A 20,945-nucleotide genomic window follows, 5' to 3' on the forward strand; every position below is an offset into this window, starting at 1 on the left:
ATCTCCAAATTTTGCACAACCAGTGTCTTTAAAGATATCCTCGCATCCATTCAGTAGCTTCACTTCCTCACAGCCCTCCCCTATTATCTTGTACCTCATTCTTCTTCTTTTTCTTTCCTCTTTTCCTTCTTCCTCTTCACTTTTCTTTTCTTCTCTTTCCCTCCTTTTTCCTCTCTTTCTTTTTTCTTCCCATGGCATTATTTTCTCAATTTTGACTCTCATTTCCTAGGAGCGGTGCTCCCCGCTCCCGCACAATTTGCATCCCTGGTCCTGAGCACTCTTTATCTCTCTGTATATAATGCAGTCATCTGCAAAATGTCTCACTTTACATGACACAGCAGCCGGGAGATTGTTTATATAAAGCAAGGAAAGCAAGGGACCAAACACAGTCCCTTGAGGGACTCCTGAGGTAACTGGTGCTTCTGGAGACGATTCTCCTTCAATCTGAACTCTTATCATATATCATACACATATCAGCCACTTGCGTCACTGCGCAGTCGATATTGCCTAAATGTGAGATAGAAAACCGAAAATGAAAAGATTGGAAAACACATCTTTAAATTTCTTTACTACATGTATGTTTTAAAATTTGCTGTATTTTTTGTATTTCACTCAGCATTTGTTCTGCAGGTACTAGTCAACACCAGCCCATGTGAAGTCCCCGTAGATTCAACATTCAATAACCCAAACATGAAAGCCAAATACAGAATGCAGTGTAGCCAAAATAGGTAGGTTACTGTTAAGGCTGGGATTTTTTCTGGTAGTGTTGTGCCCAGGTACCTAAATTATGTAATTTACAGAAATGCACCTGGGTACCAGTGTCACTAGGGATGAAGTCAAAGTGCCAAATTTGCACTTTGAAAATCTTATGGTCTCCAAACATTTGTGTGTGAAGAGCAAATCGAGGGCTTAGAGAAAAAACTAGCTATGTCCACAATTACATGTTACTCATTTCGGCAACAAATGGATGGTTAATCATGCCCTCCATGAAAGTGAATTTGGGGTATATGCATGGTTAGTTAGACGCAAGTGACCATGTACATACATACCCCCAAAGTCACTTACATTATTATTATGAAGGACAGAATTAACCGTCCATTTGTTGCCGAAATGAGTAACATGTGGACATAGCTAGTTCTTACTCTTAAGCATGCTAAAAGCCCTCGAAATGATATCTAGTGAAATATATATATATACCTACAAAATATTAAATGTAACAGCTGTTTGATATGGTTTGCTCTTTGCATTTATGGTCTAGCATACTAGTAATTGAACTGTGGCCTCTTGTATTTGGATGTTGTGCCTAGGGACTGAATTTATCAACTCATTTCCAGTGCCATTGAAATGGCAAGGCTTGTAAACATATGACTTTCTGGTAACCTACATGTATTACCAGGAATTCAGACCGGGTAACTTGTATTTTTTAGGATCAGGCCGCAATTCGTCAACAGGAGGAAGTTTCTGCTTACCATGCTTAACTTTGTGTTTTACCTTTAAGCCTGCGTAAAACCAATAAGTTTTAAATTGAGGCTACTTAGATAAAAGTGGTCGTAGGTGCATAGGTGGTAAACGGCCTTGCTTCTTCTCCTTCCCCCTGTGCTCTCTCTATTTCCCATAATCTTTTTCTAAATTCCAACTTAAAATATTTATTTTCTGTTTCCTTACAGAGTGCAAGCACCTCCATCAAGAATCACCAAAAATACTCCGCTACTTCAACCCTTCCAATGCAGATATTGTTTACGATGGTGGTCAACTTTTGAGGGGTATAGGAGGCACACAAGAAGTCATCACAAACGGAGAAGTAGAATCTCCAAACACCACAAATGCATCTCAGACACTCAAAGTGGCTCAACTCATCAAGCAACTCATATCCAACCAAAATGCAAATGTGCAAAGGGTTTTGCCACACATGACCCCCTGAAAGAACACAATTATTCAAATACATTTATTCATAATTCTCAACCTACACGTGATCACTGCAAAAGGGGATTTGGAAAAGACTCGTCTTTAAAAAACATTTAAAGATGCATCATTCTGTGGATTTTCCCACTAAGGACAATCGGCAACAAACAACAAAGAAAGCTTCTCAAATTTCTGTAGCATATGAGTGCGACAAATGCACAAAGCGTTTCTTAACGCTTTCAGTGTTTGATGAACACAAATGCATCTCTGACAGTCAAAGTGGTTCAGCTCATCAAGGACCTGGTATCCAGTCAAAGTGCAATCATTGCAACATGCGTCTTGCAGCAACATCAGATGTGGCCAGACATGAGAAAAGGCAACATTCACTTCTCCAATGGATGTGCAGGAAATGTGGAATGGGTTTTGCCACAAATGATGACCTAAGTGAACACAAAACAATACATGCAGATGAAGCTGGAGACAATAGTCAGCCACATGGAGATGAAACAGAGTACAGAAATAAAGTGGCTAGCAGTTTGGTAGCCATTGAGTGTGATAAGTGTAGGCAGCAATTCCCTTCGCTAGTGGGGTTTACCCTACACAAATGCATCTCGGATACCAGAAATGGTGTGGCCATACTTCGTGCCACCAGCATACCCAGGAAGAGGAATTCGCACCCTCAATGTGAGCACTGCAACAGGCATTTTGGAACAAAACCAAATTTAGAAACAACTATAGATGCAATGGGTTTGGCCACTAAGGACAACCTGAAAAAAACCCACAAATTTGTTCCACTCATCCAACCGCACAGTCATTTTCCATGCCATCAGTGCGGTGCATCATTTTGGAGCCAAAGGGGTCTTGATATACATACAAGACTAGCTCACCCAGGAAGTCGAAGCTTTGTTTGTGGCAAGTGTGGCAATTTTTTTGTGAGCAAAAAGAGTGGACCAGACATGATAAAATGTGTGTGAGAAATATATGCAACAGTGACAGTGGTGTACCAAGATCCTCGGGGGCCCATGGACAAGGAGCTGTGCATGGCCCTTTAACGACTCCGTTATCAACACTTATGTCATGTTCGCCTTTGCTCGGGGCCCCTGAACCCTTGGGCCCTATCTACTTTGTCCACCCGCTTGCTACGCCCCTGAACAATGACAATAGTCCAAAAATTCTGAGTTGTCAACATTGCAATAAAGCATATAAATGTAAAACTTCCTTACAAAAGCACATCAAGAATCATGAACGTGATCAGAAAATAGAAACTGAGATAGTGTGCATATATTGCGACATGAAGTTCAAAGGGAAACAGTCTCTTGCGACGCATAAGAAACGCCATCGTGGCGAGACTCCATTTGAATGTATGCAGTGCTTAGAGAAGTTCTTGAGCAGAGAAGAGCTGACTCAACATCGAACAAGCCATGTTGATAAGAAAGCGCTGAGTTGTCATCAGTGCAATAGAGCATTTAAATCTCGAAAGAACTTACTAATGCACATAAATAGTAATTTTGAATGTAATAAGCATTGCGAGATGGTGTGCATGTACTGTGACAGAAAGGTTAAAGGGAAAGCCGGTCTTATTTCTCATATGAAAAGACATGTCGGTGAGACTCCATTTGAATGTAAACAGTGCGGTGATAAGTTTGCATCTGGAGAAGAGCTGATTCAACATCGCACAAACCATGTTGATGATAAAATAGCTCTGAAATGTCACCATTGTGTTAAAACATTTCCAACTCTGGCTAAGTTACAGAAACATTTGAGCAAATTTACGACAGGGTATAAACGTAAGAGGCTTATATGCGATAAATGTGGGATAAGACTCGATTCAAATTATCAAAGGGATATTCATATGCGAGAAGCTCATACCGGTGAAGAAATATTTAAGTGTACAAACTGTGGAAAGAAGTTCCTACAAGAGAGTGAGCTAAGCCAGCATGTGGAAACAGGGTGTGAAAGTTTGAGATGCGAGGAATGTGATAAGCTTTTTAAGAGGAAAAGCTTCTTGAAAGACCACATGATAAGTATGCACTCAAAAGAAATGCCTCCTCACCTTCAATGCAAGTATTGCTTCAAAAGTCTATCAAGTGAAAGACAGTTACAAAAGCATATCAAGAGAGTTCATGAGATTGGAGATTCAGAACTTTCAATATGTGAATTTTGCGGGAAAATTTTTACTTTGGAGGTTTATTTGAGGAAACACATACAAAGTAGACATCCTGATACCCTACAGTACGAATGCACCCAATGTGGGCATAAATCAGCGTCCAGTAGATACCTAGCGGCTCACATAACACGGTACCACAGTGGTGGTGAAACAAGTATGACGCATACGAAGCCCCTGTGTACATACTGTGGCAAGACCTTCCCTAGAATGTATTATCTAAAACGACATCTGAAAGTTCATACAGGAGACAAGCCGTATTTATGTCCTTCATGTGGCAAACGTTTTTCCACAGGTTTTGGACTCAAATCGCACATGAAAACCCACGACGGGAAGAAAGAGTATCTGTGTAATTTGTGCGGTAAAGGATTTGTACATCCGTATTCATTGTCGTCTCACATGAAGCATAACCACAAAGATGAAAAAGACTAGATGAGGATAATTAATTTGATGTGTATGACTTTTAAAAATAACATCCATTTGTGTAAAAGCAGGCACTAGGAGCCAAAACATGTTAAATTCATCTATAAGGGTGCAGTTCTGTAACCCCAATACATTAGTACATTCATTGAATGACCGTTGAAAATTTGGGTACAAAAACTCAAAGTCTGTGACTTGAGGTCAAATAATTGCACTATGATTGTTTAATTGAGGTTATTGAACTATGCCATTGAGATGAGACCATTGTGGTCCATAGTTAGGTGGTTATAGCTCAATCGTTAAGGCGTTCGACTATGGTGCAAGAGGTTGCGGGTTTGAACCTGTGTGTTGCCTAGTATATGCTCTTGTGGAAAAATTTCAGTTAGCTTGAAATTCCCCTGGACAAGGAACTTATTGCTAATTGTCTCATTGTAACCCATACGGAACTCGGGGAGCTGATCCTGGTTGTGATGGTTATTTGTGGAATGTCTAGGTTGTGCGCTCTTGTAGCAGCAAAAGTCCCTAATTTGTTAAATGGTTTATGGAATGATGTGGGGCCGTAGTAGTCAGTGACAACCTGTAAAGTGTGCTGAGGCTTGTGGATCAACATCTAGGCGTTGTGCTTGTGGGCAGCGCAATATACAATGTAAATCACTGCGCTTTTTTTACGTAATTGTATTGTATAAGCTGCATGTGACGTGATCAAGCAAATTGAATCAGATGTTGGGATTTTGAGATATAGCCAATACTATAAGTATTCCGGGGGGGGCACTCACATAAATGGTCTGTACGCATGCGTGACCAAAAAAAAAAGTAAAAAGGGGTGTTTTTTTAGGCAAGGCAAGTTATGCGCGTGACGCATTTAGGGTCTAAAAAACACTGATTTTCTAGAATAAGGGTAGTTTTCAGAAACTGAACAACTTGTTTAGGGTACCTTTTCAAATATTTGGTAAATTACGAATTCAAAAAGGGTAGGCCTACATTTGTTGCATTTTTACTAGCCTAAAACTCATTAGGGGGTAAATTCTATATTAAATTACCTTATTTAGGGGCTAAATTTGCTGGTAGAGTAAAATTCGTTTAGGGGGTTTTGAAAAAAAAAATTTGGCCATGCATGCGTACACGGTCATATTTGAGTGATCCCCCCGGGTAAGTATTCAACTTCTTTATAAATATTGTTCTGAGCAACATTATAAAATGGTCATATCTCTGGAACCTTAAGAGATGAGGCTTTTAGCCAAGTAAATCTCTGAGAATGACTCTTAAAATGAAATCAAAAAGTCAATTTTGATCAACATCAGACTCATGTAGCTTGATCACATCATATAATAATGTGCTACACATGTAAATGTATGTAGCTGCCAAATGTATACAAGGGTTGTGCAATAATTATGTGTATTGCTGGGGTGGTGAATTCTCAAAGTGGTCAGCCAAAATTGCTCCCCACCACCCCCCTTTGGCCGTCCCAAAAATCTTTGCCCCCCTTTGACGTGCCAAAAATCCCCCCCCTCCTTTACACACTAAGATTTTGGGGAACCCGAATTTAAAACCTTAAATCGTCTTTTAATCATATAATGCGAGCAAATTTTGCATATATTTGAACGTGTTCCTAATGTTTTCCTACACCTTTTTAGGTGTAATATTGTGATGTGCCCTCAGTAATTTAATTTGATGATTTATCTTTGTTTACAACATGAGTGATGACATTTTGGGGGAATTTCCCTCTCAAATTGAGCAAAACAAGTTGAATCATATCAAATTTGGAAGGCCCCTGAGGTTATAAAGTGAAAATGATGTAATGGAATTCCCCTAAGGAAGTGATGTAATGAGAAAGGTTAATGTTATAATTAAGGCTTGGGAATTCCCAAGATCACATTTGGCTATTAATACTTGGGATTTCCCATTGCTTGATATATAAGAAAATGTAAACACAATTATTGTCACAGTTGATAGTGTTGATCTGGGCTAGCTAGCTAATATGCTTACAGTCCAATTCCTTCAAAGAAAGGAAATAACCAGAAATATTTAATGTAGTCAAAGTAATACTATTTGCCAGTGTTGTCGGAGAAGATCTAGAATACGTCAAAGAACGTACTTCTTCCAAGAAAGGAATATATATTCTTCTGCCGATTTGCTGAAGTCTGGTTAAAGGAGCAACATAACTGTCAAAATAAGTGGGGACAACTGCATCGCAGTCCTGCTTCCTGAAGATATTGTGTGAAAGGTGGAAATAGCCCCAAGTTTGGAGAAAGCAGCGCAAGGAGATAACGACAAGGAGAAAGCAACACCACTTTTGTGTGAGGATTTCATACACAAGGATATTTATAAACTCAAGTGTACACTGGACTTCGCTGATTTTCGCAGGACAAGTGAATAAGGATATATTACATCAGTCGTCCAGAACATTGCAAGAACTTTATGATTATGATGCTGGCTAAGTACTAAATAAGACAGCATTCAAGCTTTGACTTACATTTGGCGAATATGCGTGTGAAAAAAATATTTAGGAGTGAAAACAGTCAAAATTCTTGATTGCTTAAATGTTTCTAGGGGTAAAATGTCACATATTTTCAGATTTTGGCACTTAAAACCCCTTATTTTTCAGTGATTTTGAGAAAAATTCATTTTTGGTCCAATTTTAGCCGAAAATGGCCGTTTCGGGGTGACAAAAATTTTGACTTGCTAATTTCCTGTGAGTGTATGAACATGAAAACTACTGAGTAGTGCCTAATTTTTATGCTAATTATGTGACAAAGGTACATTTGTGATATTCAAATCATTAAATGGGATAAATCTGTTTCTTTATTTTTGTAACAGGGTTAGAAAGTTGGGGGTCAGGGTGACAATTGATTTGGGAAAAAATGAAATTTTCGCCCAATTTTGAGCTTGAAAAAGCCTTAACTCCTCAATGGTATGAGCTATTGAGATGCTTTTTGTGTCTTTATGTTCGGTATTTCACTAGCTAAATAGTGGTATAAAACTTGACACAGTTGAATGTACTAAAAAAAATTAGAGTAGTAATATGTTACCCCTACCCCTAACATTTCGGCGGGTGTGAAAAAAATAAAGGCCTTCGCAAAAAAAAAAATAAGTCCTTCAAAACTGACTTCATGTTCACTTTGACTATCAACCCATGTTTAGCCAAAGGATTCTGGGAAGGGTAAGATATCTTCTGGGTTGTCTCCAACAGGTTTTTACCTTGCGCACTAAAACGCTCCAATAAGTGCTCATATAATTGTTTTCTTGCCATCCAGGCCTGTAGGCAATAAACGTTGGTGATTCAGTGGTATCTACAGCTTGCCATGGACTATTTTGATCAATGAGAAACAATATGCTCAATGGGCTATTCCAGATAAAGTATGCCCACCCCCCATAGAGGATATGGAAACTTGATGCTCTAAAAATCTGGAAATCCTCATACTAAGAGCAAAAAAAGTCTGGAAATCCAGGTAGCAAGTGTGTTCAATGGGGTTGAGGAATAAGATTTTGATCAGGAAAAAAACTGGATTTCCATTAGCCATCCCAAAAAATTTCTGGAATTCCAGGAGTGAGGAGCAAAAAAAACCTGGAAATCCAGGTAACATTATTGTGTTCAAAGGGGTTGAGGAATAAGATTTTGATCGAAAAAAAATCTGGATTTCCATTAGCCATCCCCCAAAAATGTCTGGAAATCCAAGAGTGAGGTTAAAAAAAATCTGGAATTCCTAAATGAAAGACAGAGGGGCATACAGGAATAGTATGACCAAAAAAGTGTTGCACAATGCAAAATAAATGGAATTCCAGTATATTAATTATGTTTAAGATGACCAGAAAACTTGGAAAGCGTTATAAAATGAGGGGGGGGCGGAACATCTGTAATTCCATAGGGTATAGCAAAACTGTTAAAAATAGTCCTGATTTCAGAGCGTATAAATGTGTATCTGATCTTCTATTAAGTAACCCAAAATAAAACAAATTAACGAAACAGCCACCAAAATATATATCAATTTCCTGGATTTTTAAGCAATTTTGGACTGAAAGTGAAATGTAGCTTATTTTGCATCAAAAAATGTTCCAAGTTTTTATTATAAAAATTGCCAATCCCAGTTTTGAGCAAAGTGGCACCCCTTTTGTAAATGAAAGCAAGTTCACTGAAAGGAAACGACTAATTAGTAGGAGCAGAGAAGATCTCTGGTAGGTAGTTGGTGAGTTGCAAGACCTATTTTACCACTGACCTTTCAAAAGTAACAAGTTCAACAAAGTCAATACTATTATGTAATTGTTCATGGTACATGGCACACTCACAAAGGAAAAATCAATATTGTATTTCTTGGTCATAAACCTCATCTCCATGCAGTAGAGTAGCCCTTTATGCTACCCTATCATCTGTTTTATTTACTGGGGTGCTTTTAGAATATTTTAGTTGAGCTGCAAGTAACTGCATGAGAGAAACTTCCTTAATTCTGTGTATTAAAAACGGGAATTCTTAAAAACATATCTACCCATCGTGGCTTGGGGTTTTAATAAGAGGCTGGGGGCTTGATTTCCGGGATTGATTGATTTTCAATGATGTATACAAATTTTAAGTTTAGCATTAGTTTTTATTATATAGTTAGGTATATTATAAAATGTAGTGATAAAATAAAGCAGTAAAATAAATTTAATAATAGTAAAAAAAAATAGTTAAAAAAAAATAGTTAAAAAAAACCCTTCTCTACAGGCCCAACCGACCCAGAATCTGTATTTTTTGAGAAAAAAGTTTACTTTGCTTAAATCATAAAAAATATACCATATTTTGGCTGAAATTTTTAGAAAATATGTCAAAATTCTTTTCAGATTTTGGTGATATTTTAGGGCAATTTTAACTTCCTCTAGAAAAAAAAGCACAAAAAACACCCGCCCCGACTTGAACTTGAAAGGTCCATCTGGGATGCCCGTAGAACAGGGTGTTTTTTTTCGTCGCCTAAAATACTTTTAGATTATAATAAATAACATGACAGAAAAAACCCAGAAATTTTGACAATAATAGTTTTTTTCTGATCGTTTTAATGCAAATTTTGAACAAATTGTATCAGCAAATTTATATAGCGATGAAATACCAAGATTACACATAAATATAAAAGTCTAAAAGCAAAAATCAAGAAGTACATATTAAAATTAATTTACTATATTAAATGATGCTCCCCGCCTAAAAAAAAAAATCCGGACCGTGTTTTGTATCTGGAAAATGTCACATTACAAAGACGAATTCGTCTATGGATTGTCTGAAATTGATAATATTTGAAAGAGGGACTATGAAAACAATATCAGGGACAGGGTTGGAGGTTTTTTTTTGTTTTTTTAATTTCTTAAAAATTTTTTTTAATATTTATTTCAAAGGAAAATTTGGTAAAATCATGGGAAAAAAACCTGTTGAATTCTGCACCTTGAAAATGATTTTTTAGATATAATGACATTACAAATGAAGTAAAACAGTCAATTCAAGAAAGAAATTAACTTAAATTTATCAAAATGGTAAAAACTGAAAAAGCTGATTTAAATCAGCATTTTTTTAAAAATCATTTGATTTAAATCATTTCGTTAAATCAATTGATTTTTAAATTGACCAAAATCAGGTTTTTGATCAAAAATCACATTGTAAACCAAAAATCACATTGTAAACCAAAAATCACATTGTAAACCAAAAATCACATTAATTGAGTAAAATTTACCCCAAGTAAAAAGGGAAAATATTTTGCTCTGCTGTTTAGTAAAATGATGAATGATGAGAGATTTTTACTTTCAAGTGATGCAAATAAGACTAGGCCTACTCAATACTCAACTGGTTTTTAAGGGATCTGGAATGAGCGTTTCGACAGTATATTTTGTGGGACATGAGAGCACATCAGACATATCGAATTGCATACGAAGAATGTCTTTCTGATATCAAATAATTTTCATTTTTTGAAATTCACGATATAATACAAATTTTATGACAAATTATCAAAATTTGATATTTTTCACATTTTGATATACAACAGTCCTCGATCGAAGTAGATTTTATAAATCTAATGATATATTCTTAAAGTGTATGTAGCTGGGAGGAAAAGCCGACGATCAATTGAAAATTTTGACCTTTCATATTGAAGATATGGATTTTTTTCCCAAAAGACTTTTTTGTTGGTGTTTTGGGAAAAAAAATCCATATCTTCAATACGAAAGGTCAACATTTTCAATTGATTGTCGGCTTTTCATTCCACCTACATACACTTTAAGTATAAATCATCAGATTTATAAAGTTTACTTCGAGTACTGTTAAATATCAAAAATATCAATTTTTAATCATTTCCCATAAAATGTGTATTACATTGCGATTTTCAAAAATCAAAATTATTTGATACCAGAAGGACATTCTTCGTATTCAGAATGCAATTCGATATGTCTGAAGAGCTCTAATGTCCCACAATAAATACTGTCCAAACGTTCATACCCCACCCCTTAACTACATGTAGCCTTTGAAGACACTGCTAGTTTAAGACTTTTGGGCATTATTTTTTTTAATATAATGTCACTAATGATAATTGAAATAGGTTTTAAATTATTTTAGTTAATTGTAACACTAAAAGTTTGCATTGTACACGGGCTTAATTAATACTATGCACAATGCACATATGATTCACTGAATTCAGTCACATTAATTTGCTGTTTTGGGGGGAATTTGTTATTTTTGCTGACAAGGCTGCTGAATTATACACTCTTGGTATTTGAATTACGATAAATTATGGGATATTTTACATATTGGTACTTGTGAAAAATATTATGGAGACTGGAACATATACACAAAATAATTTATATAAATTATTGATCAAGTTTTAGCTTGTATGGATTTTGGTGATCTGATTTTGTCCTAAAAATTTCAGAATTTTGCACCCATGACTGCAGAAAAAAATTCCCAAATTTTTTCAGTTCATTTTATTCATGCATATTATACCCAGTAACATTTAAACTTTTGATTGTGAAAACAAATCACCTGGACTGTTGATCTTGTGCCATGTCGGCCATGATTTTTGGCAAATTCTAAAAGCAAGATTTCAGTGCCTCGAAAAAATAATTGAGTTATTGACCTATAAAGTGCCATTTCATAAGAAACCCTTTGACACTTTTTACAATATGCATATATAAAAAGGTAATCCAAGTAAGGTAAATCATCCACAGTAAGCGCTCCACAGACTCCGAGTATAGACCTTTTTCCCTCTATCCCACAATGCACTATTCCAGGGGGGTATGACGTAGTTCATCAACCTCATAGATCGTGTGCATCCGATGGTCTTTGCCAGGCCTTTGCAATTATTTTGTCTTAATATGGGCATACTGATTCCATATATGCGGATTATCGTAAAGGCCATCGATGTTACTAATTATGCAATAATTGAATACACGAGTGATGCAGTTACGGAGCGATGCAGAACATCTGTGTAAGAGATTTTGTGTTCGTTTTATTTTCAACTCCGAAAAAAGTGAAACGGATGCCGGTAAAATATCACTGCGTGTCCCGTCATCAGTTTTTCACCATTAGGTCTATAAAATGTATGCAAAGTTAGGTTTCAATAACAGGAAACTTTTTTGGGTGAATACACCATGTCCATAAGGCATAGAAATGTTGTTTTTTGCCCCCGAAAGGTATTAGTGACGGTGGCGCCATTATCATCATTATCGGGGATTCCTTTTTTGTGATGAAGGCACCAGTCGAAATGTCCGTATTCCAGAATGTGATGAACATAACTCTGTACTCCCCCGGGGAGATGATGTATTTTGCGACACTCATACCCCCTGGAATAGTGCATGATGGGAAAGAGGGAAAAAGGTCTATTGTACGTACAATATTGTATGCAACATATCTACGTTATTTTATCTATTGCCATTATATTTCCAGTAATGTTTAAGTTCTAACGAATGTTTGATGACGAAAAATCGATAATATGTTACATGCAATATCTAGTAGAAATATATTATCGATTTTACGTCATCAAACATTCGTTAGAACTTAAACATTACTGGAAATAGAATGGCAATAGATTAAACAACGTAGATATGTTGCATACAATATTGTACGTACAATAAAAAGTCTGAATACTGCTTAAAGTGCTCAACCAAGAAGGGAGCTGGAATATAGGCCTATTCAAAATAGACTTGGTGGTTTATTAAATCATGTAAAACATGCATTTATGAAAACATACATAAAAGCATCATGTGTATGAAAAGGTAAATATATAGGCCTACTTGTGTTAATTTTGCTCCTAAATGGTATTTTTGGACTGTGTTAGGGACCGTTCACAAACACTTGTAGGGGGGGGGGCCTAATGCAAAAAAAAATCATCACGAAATACTTTTGGGGGACCCCTTTACAGACCTCATATAAACTCAATTTTCCCAGGAAAATTTGTGGTCATTTTTTCAGGAGGGTCAAAAAATTTCAGCCCCCCCCCTTTTTTGGATCAGGCCCCCCTAACAAGTGTTTGTGAACGGTCCCTTATTTTATTCAGTTCATGACCGGTCAGAATTGGACGTCCACTTTGAAAATTCATAATTCAAAAAGTTTTTGTCCGATTTTGACCATTTAACCACCAAAATACAGTTATCCAGACAACATTTAACAATCGTTTGCAACAACAGGGGCAATATAAAATTTTGATGGTCGTCCTAATACCTGTGGGTGCATTGTACTATGTACGAGGGGCGGTCAAAAAGTTCGTAGAACAAGGTATGCTACTTTGTCGCACGGTAATGAATTTGGTCTCATTTGAAAGCTTGTTCCTTCAAAACATTTACTGCAAAAGTATTTGATTTTTGCATCACTGTATTTGGGCAGGACACTCTGCTGAGAAAGCCTACCTCCGTGAATTCACAGGTACGAGGGGCGGTCAATAAGTTCGTAGAACAAGGTACTTGAAAGAGTGGAAGTCTTCCGATAGCTCCTTGAGCCACTCTTCAGTGAAGGCTCACCAGCATTGATCACCAGCAAACCTGGTACATGTATTATGAAGGTAGGACTTAAAATTCTAAAATAGGTTTCACTAACTGAAGGCCATGCCTGAACCACAATATGGTTAGTTTAAATAACTGACCCCTCTATCGTGAATGGCAGCTTGACAAACTAAGAATAGCGTACAGGACACAATCCGAGAACAGCCACATTCCTACCATCAACCTTCTTCACACGATGGCTTGCCTCAATTTTTCTATAAAAATTGTATGGTATATGCCTATAATTGTACTTTCATTTGGCAAATGATCTGTCATCAAGACTATCCCTGGATCTCAAAAACAGCGATGAAGACCTTGCACTACGGTGACCGAGTGATGATCTTCTTAGGGGTGTGAAATCCAGGTGCTTCCACTAAATCCCAGTGATTAATGTATGCCTTATCACCTTTAGCCACATATAGATTAAACTTGCCTTGGTCCTCATTCTAAGTGTATAGAAGGTGTGGACCTTAATATGTCAACTGGTATCAATTTTGTACATGAAGATTCTGGGACCCCCTCTAGAATACACCCTGGGATACCCAAATGTTAATGGATTAATATTGAAAACACATTCATCAGAGCCATCAACATCGGCTGACGACGAGGAAGTTCCTCGAAAGCGCTCCCGGTAAGCGAAAATAAACAAGTAGTGTTGAAGTTTAATTTAATTTACTTACATTCATCAGAGTTGTCATATTTTGTGGCTATCTCATATTTCTTATTTGGCTCTTTATTCATTATCAATGCCACTGTACCAGCGCATATATCATTAGTGGTGACGTCAGCAAGTCTTTTGGACCTTGGATGATCTTCAAGGACGCTTATTCCATTCTTGAACTCTAAGAGCCATTTCGTTGCTGTTGAATACCAAGGACTTTATTGCCATATTTACAACATCTGTACATTTTATTTGAGTTTTCACCACCGTCGGGAGAAATTTCCATGATGACCCTGTATTCACTTCTGGTAGTACCTGTGAATTCAAGGAGGTAGGCTTCCTCTGAAGAGTGTCCTGCCCATATACAGTGATGCAAAAATATAATTTTTTGGCAGTCATGTTTTGAAGGAACAAGCTTTCAAATGAGACCTGCAAATTCAATACAGTGCGACAAAGTAACATATACCGAGTTCTACGAACTTTTTGACCAGCCCTCGTACTACTAGAAGTGAACACAGGGTCATCCTGGAAATTTGTTTCGACGGTGGTGAAAACTCACATAAAATTTAACAATGTACAGTTGCTGTAAATCAAGGCATTAGCCAGAGGGTGTTCAGGTGTCATTTGGACACCCTGTTTTCAATTTGGACACCATAAAATTCTGATTTTTTATAATGGAGTGAATAGGAAGTGGACACCCTGATTTTGTGGAATAAGGTATTTTTGACCATTTTGGACACCCTAAAGACAACCCTCTGGCTAATGCCTTGCTGTAAATGGTGACGAAGTCCTTGATATTCAACAGCAACGAAATGGTCCTTAGAGTTCAAGGATGGAATTAGTGTCCTTGAAGATCATCCAAGGTCCAAAAGACTTGCTGACGTCACCACTAATGATATACGTGCTGGTATAGTAGCATTGATAATGAATAAAGAACCAAACAAGAACGACGAGATAGCCACAGAAAATGACAACTCTGATGAAAGAGTTTTCAACATAAATTCATTATAATATTTGGGTATTACAGGGTGTCTTCTAGATGGAGTCCCAGTATCTTTATGCACAAAATTGATACCAGTTGACATAATCAGGTCAACGCCTTCTATACACTTAGAATGAGGACCGAGACTTCGTCTATATGAGATTAAAGGTGATAAGACATTAAATCACTGGAATTATGAGTCTATTCAGTGGACGCACCTGGATCTCCCAACCCTAAGAGGATCACCACTCAATCACCATAGTGGAAGGTCTTCATCGATATTTTCTGAAATTCAGGAAAGTCTTGATAACAATTCATTTGCCAAATGAAAGTACAATAATGGGCATATATCATACAATTTTGATAGCAAAATTGAGGCAAGCCATCAAGTGATCGAAGAAGGTTGGTGGTAGGAATGGGACTGTTCTTGGATTGTGTCATTTACCCTATTCTCAGTTTGCCAAGCTGCCATTCACGACTAAACAAATCAACCATATTGTGGTCCAGGCACGGCCTTCTGTTAGTGAAACCTGCTTTAGAATTTTAAGACCTACCTTCATAATACCAGGTTTGCTGGTGATCAATGCTGGTGCGCCTTCACTGAAGAGTGGCTCGTGGAGCAATCGGAAACTAACATTCGTTTTGTTGACAGGTTTCAAGAAAAATTGCGACAGGTGCATTTAGGTATGCAATGACCACGTTTAAGATTGACATACATGTAGAAAGAATTTGGTTAGTAGGCCTACTCTTTTAAGTACCTTGTTCTACGAACTTATTGACCACCCCTCGTATGTGTACTAGAAGTCAGTCTCACATCTTCTATTTCAGATATTACAATACATGTACCCCGGGGGAGGCACTCCCTATCTGAAATGGCAGGGATGTGCCTCGGCCATGTTAAAAGTAGGGGGCATTCAGGTCAAATGTACAATTACAAAAATATGGGGTCATTCAGTACACAACCTGAAAAAATGGGGTCATTCGGTATGAAACTTTGAAAAAAGGATGGTCATTGGGGTAACAAATTGTAAAATGGGAGTCATTGGGTTCAGGATTGCCAAAAGTGTATCATTAAGTACACATAAATAAGTGCCAAACTGCGAAAAAACAACTTGGCCACCTTGGAAATTTGAGAAATCTCATTATTTCTGGAGGAGAACACAAATACCACATAAATTTGGGAATTATAAAGGGGGTCATTGGGTAGCAGGAAATAGAAAAAAGGGGGTCATTGAGTACATGATTTTAAAAAAAAGGGGTTCATTGGGTAATAGGTAGGACCATAACACAAAAGGGGGTCATTGGGTACAAGCCGGTTTGAAAAGGGGTCTATCCTGAGGCACATGATGCATATCTGTTATGGAAGTGCCCCCCCCCCCCCGGGACATGTACTTTCCCAAAAGCAAGCTTGAGAACTAGTTTGGAAAACATAAATCCAGTTATAAAACAACAAAATGTCCGGGTATACTTATAGGGCCTACCCCACTAACACATTAATTTTCTAAGAGTAGGACGAACTCAGTCTCATCCAAACTTGTTCAAATTTAATCAACCTTCAGTCAAGTAGGCCTATACATGTATTTGTTCACTTAAGACCGAATGGTTATTTGTTGTTGTTTTTTCTTCGAAAACATGAGCACATGACAGTACAGACAAGGTATTATTAATTGCACCATTCCATGCAACATCTTATTTATTTTTGTAACATGTACATCTTCCAAATCTGGGTGTTTGCATTTGGAAGACGTGTGTGCACTTTATTATTACTTACTGTCGTATTTTATTCATACGTCTCCAAAGAATTTATATAATAAGCTCTTTGACCGTCCCCAACTGGGAATTCCCTTTTAACAAAGGAGCACATGCGTAAGCACCGTCGCGATGGTGCCGATACATCGGAGCGACATGATCAGACTCGTTCTACTTGCTGTGGCTTCATGTATTTATCATGTAGCCTATATATTATGTAATATATTTATTGCCTTCAAATACAGTTTTATATTTAATATAAAAACAACATTTTGAGGCTTTAGGTATTTTAGTCTCAGCTCACTTGAACCAAAGTAAGAAAGTCCGGGAAGAAAGTTTGAATTCTTATGCATATCCATTGACAATACAACAATATTCGAGATGAAAGGTAGAAAAAAAAAAAAGATCTAGGCTCAAGAAAGAAAGAACAGTATTAAATAGAAAATAATTAAGGACATAATTAAGGAATTTTGCCCTAATGAATTTTTAGAAAGAACTGAAGCGAGAAACTGAGTTTCAGAACCCAATCCTTTTATAGTTCGAAACGTTACATACAGTTCATAAACCCAAAGACCCGGTTTAACAAAATATTGCTATACACTGAGAAAGCAACATGATTCCCTCCATGTAAGTAACTATATTTGCAAAATGGGGCCGTAAAATTGGTTAGTCAATTGAAAAATTCCAAGGTTTTTTTTAGTATTTTTAAAAACCCTCTATACTTCTCCATGGAATTCCAGATTTTTCATGCACAAAACATGGTCGTAAATCCAGGTTTCTTCCTCAAGTATGCTTTGGAATTCCAGACATTTTAGAATAAATTTTATTTGCCCACTGTGGGAGGGAGGGAGGGTACATTTTATTTGGAATGGGTATTTATCTGGAATAGCTCATTTCCACCAAAGATGCCGCAATATTTTGGGTGCCAACATTAGCCTACAAAAAAAAACGTAATTTCGGAGTGAACTCTAATAACCTTGATGTTTTAGTACTGAAAAAGGTGTGTAAAAATCTAGATTTCATGACGTCAAAGCTGGAAAATACAGGGGGGGGGGGGCTGGATTTACTACTCCTTATGGGCCTCATGTTTGGTACGGTATTAAAAGTTACACACTAAGATTTTGGGGAACCCTAATTTATAACCTAAAATTGTATTATGATATAATGCGAGCGTAGCGAGCAGGAAATTTTGCATATTTGAATGTGTTCCTAATGTTTTCCTACACCTTTTTAGGGCGTATTATAGAAACGATGCCCAAAATATCTGTGCCAAAAATCGCTTGCCCCCCCCTTTCGACCTGCCAAAATTGCTCCCCCCCTCTCGACCTGCCAAAATGCTTGCCCCCCCCCCTTCGGCCTGCCAAAAAATCTTTGCCCCCCTATAATTCACCACCCCGGGGGTAGGCCTACACATAATTATTGCACCACCCCTTAGTTGTAAAATGACTTTAAATTACTAGTACTAGGCCTACTGGCATTCCTGTCTACAATTGTGTAACTTTGAAAAAAAACCACCTGGATTTCGCTCTTGATATTACATGAAAATCATGTTGTACAGTTGGGGGAAAAACTGGAATTCCAGTCCATAATCATGTGAAAAAAAACTGGATTTCTGATATCCTCTATGGGTCCCACGTTTGGTAAATTGTGTAATGACCGAAATTAGCTGGAAATCCTGCTTCAGTAGGGGAAAAGACTGGAATTCCTGTCCATAATTTTGTAAAAAAAACCTGGAAATCCAATATCCTCTATGGGTCCCACGGTTGGTAAATTGTGTAATGACTTAAAATTATCTGGAAATCCTGTGTACAGTAGGGAAAAAAACTGGAATTCCAGTCCATAATCATGTAAAAAAACCTGGAAATCCGAGTTCCTCTATGGGGGGTGGGCAGGATTTATCTGGAATAGCCCAATACGAGTTCGTTTCAAGTAAAAACCATATGTGATTCGTGTGATAATTAATTTTCTATCATATAGACGAATCCCAATTTCACACATTCCTACACGTTAATGGCAGCCATAGCTAGGTCCCTGTCGGCTCCATCTCACCTAAAATGTGAAATGATGCGGCCTTGGAGGGTACGTATACTGCATTCTATCACCGTGTTACACAGACAAAAGAATGATGACAGTTTACAACACAAAAGAATCTAACATTAAATTTTAAGCGGCTTTAATCCACCTAATTGGGCACAGAGTCACAACAGCAGTTTAGTGCTGCGGGACCCAGTAATGGCCGACCAAATCCTGACCATGACTTGGCTCGTTGGATTCGTCTATATGTAAGGCATAATGTTGTGATTGCTGGAGACATCCTTTAAAAGTGTCACAAAATGTGAACCATTATAACACTTTAACTACTCGTTTGGGTCATGAAAATTGACAAGGATCTGTAGATTTACGTACATGACACGTGCAGGATACATCAAAGGATTGTACCATACTGCGACAGCTGGTGTAACATGCATTTGGCGCTGGTAGTAAATTCTAATATTCTTTGCTGTACCTCACTTGTTCAGCTCAAAATTAAAAGGGACATATCTGACAGTAAAAGCTAACATTTATGGGAAAATACTAATCTACTTTATAGAAATGTTATAATATGGCTTTAATGTATCAATAAATGTACAAAATGATTAGTTACATGGTCATTTTTCAGAGAATTATTCAACCGTGAAATAGCAGCGTGAATGCCTTTGATACAACTTACAAGATGCTAAGGAGTCCAAAATCACCACAATCAAAAATAAGGAGTCCCTGGACGCGCAAACTCCTTAAATCATGCGGTACATTTCCAAAGAAATCATTAAAAACCAGTTGAACTGGTCTCAACTGTGGTATACCCCGCCCCAGAGACACACAATAATGAATTGTTAAAAACACACAAAAAGTTTTTTATTAGGAATAAAAATTCCCTTTAAAAGGGAAAGCCAGCCTCAATGTAGAAGAGGTCTTGTAATTACTTTTGGTCAATGTGAAAGGCATTTTTAGGACCACGCTTTAGGACCATATGTTACATGCACAGTCCACCAAATCATCAACGATGAGAACATGTACACTGAAACAGCAGAAAACATTAACTCTTTAATTCATTACTCCAAATAATTGTTCTGTTTTGGGGGTTTATTTTGTCCCATGTTTTTTGTTTTACCATGCTTATCATTGTTAATATTAAGAAGTGTGACATACCATGTCAAAAACAGACACTTTTATCAATTTTGAGGTTTTTACATAAAGAGCTAGTTTGCTCCACAATGCTGTTTTCCCCAATATAAGTCAGACATTCCTAAGTGAAGATATTGAGTTCGTATGGTATTATAAAATTGAAAATTGAGATATCGGCCTTTGAAAATATTATTGACAATGTTGAGAGTATGAATTACCTTGAAAAATGACTCAAAAATACAAGATGCAAGTTAATATTCCGGTCTGAAACGATCAGACAATATTTCAAACATTAACCCAAATCGTGAAAAAATCACCCCGGGCAGATGTTTGGCTATTTCTCTATTTACAATCCTGCCCAAAAGTGTCTGCTTTCGATATACCACGTCACAAATACACTAGGTTTTAGTTTTAAATTCACTATAATTATAAACTTACCTTACATGCACATTTTATTGTAAAATAATTTTATATTAATTCGCAATGTAGATAGTGGCAAGCACTGATTACTCACTACAATCTTAACTTTTAAACTACTTGCCCCCCTTTGGACCTGCCAAAAATCACTTGACCTCCCTTAAAAAAAAAAAAAATGCTTGCACCCTCCTTTTGGCCTGCCAAAAATCTCCCCCTATATTGCACCACCCCTAAGTATAAAAGTTGCCCGCAACATCAAGGTTGTATTTTGGTCTCAAGCATCTACCCGCATTTCAAATACCAAATAAACTCCAATATGCAGTGAAATTATAACATACATATTTGCAATGGGGCAAGTCACAATTCGGTATCGTATTGGTGGAATTTAGTGCTGCAATGAAAATGTAGTATATAGTGTCCCACTTACCCCATATTTCCGTAATAATTCTTCTTGCTATCCCGCTTCTTCTTCTTCTTCCGCCGCCCTTTCTTTTTTTTTGCTG

The 20,945-nt window shown here is 37.1% G+C and overlaps 1 protein-coding gene across 2 annotated transcripts in view; it reads left to right on the forward strand.

The window, feature by feature from the left end:
* LOC140141196 (uncharacterized) overlaps window positions 1–20,945 on the forward strand; it is a 76,664-nt gene that overhangs the window by 7,337 nt on the left and 48,382 nt on the right. The window contains exons 2-3 of one of the 2 annotated variants that reach the window (XR_011857374.1): window positions 617–728; window positions 1,668–4,686. Coding sequence is in view for 1 of the 2 variants with exons in the window: in XM_072162995.1 (XP_072019096.1) it covers window positions 2,867–4,498 (1,632 nt within the window). In the remaining variant the exon portion in view is untranslated. Of the gene's footprint in view, window positions 1–616; window positions 729–1,667; window positions 5,911–20,945 lie in introns of those variants that run through there. The other variant, XM_072162995.1, reaches the window with a different exon arrangement.

Source organism: Amphiura filiformis, chromosome 19 (assembly GCF_039555335.1).
Source record: "Amphiura filiformis chromosome 19, Afil_fr2py, whole genome shotgun sequence".
Classification (NCBI taxonomy): Eukaryota; Metazoa; Echinodermata; class Ophiuroidea; order Amphilepidida; family Amphiuridae; genus Amphiura; species Amphiura filiformis.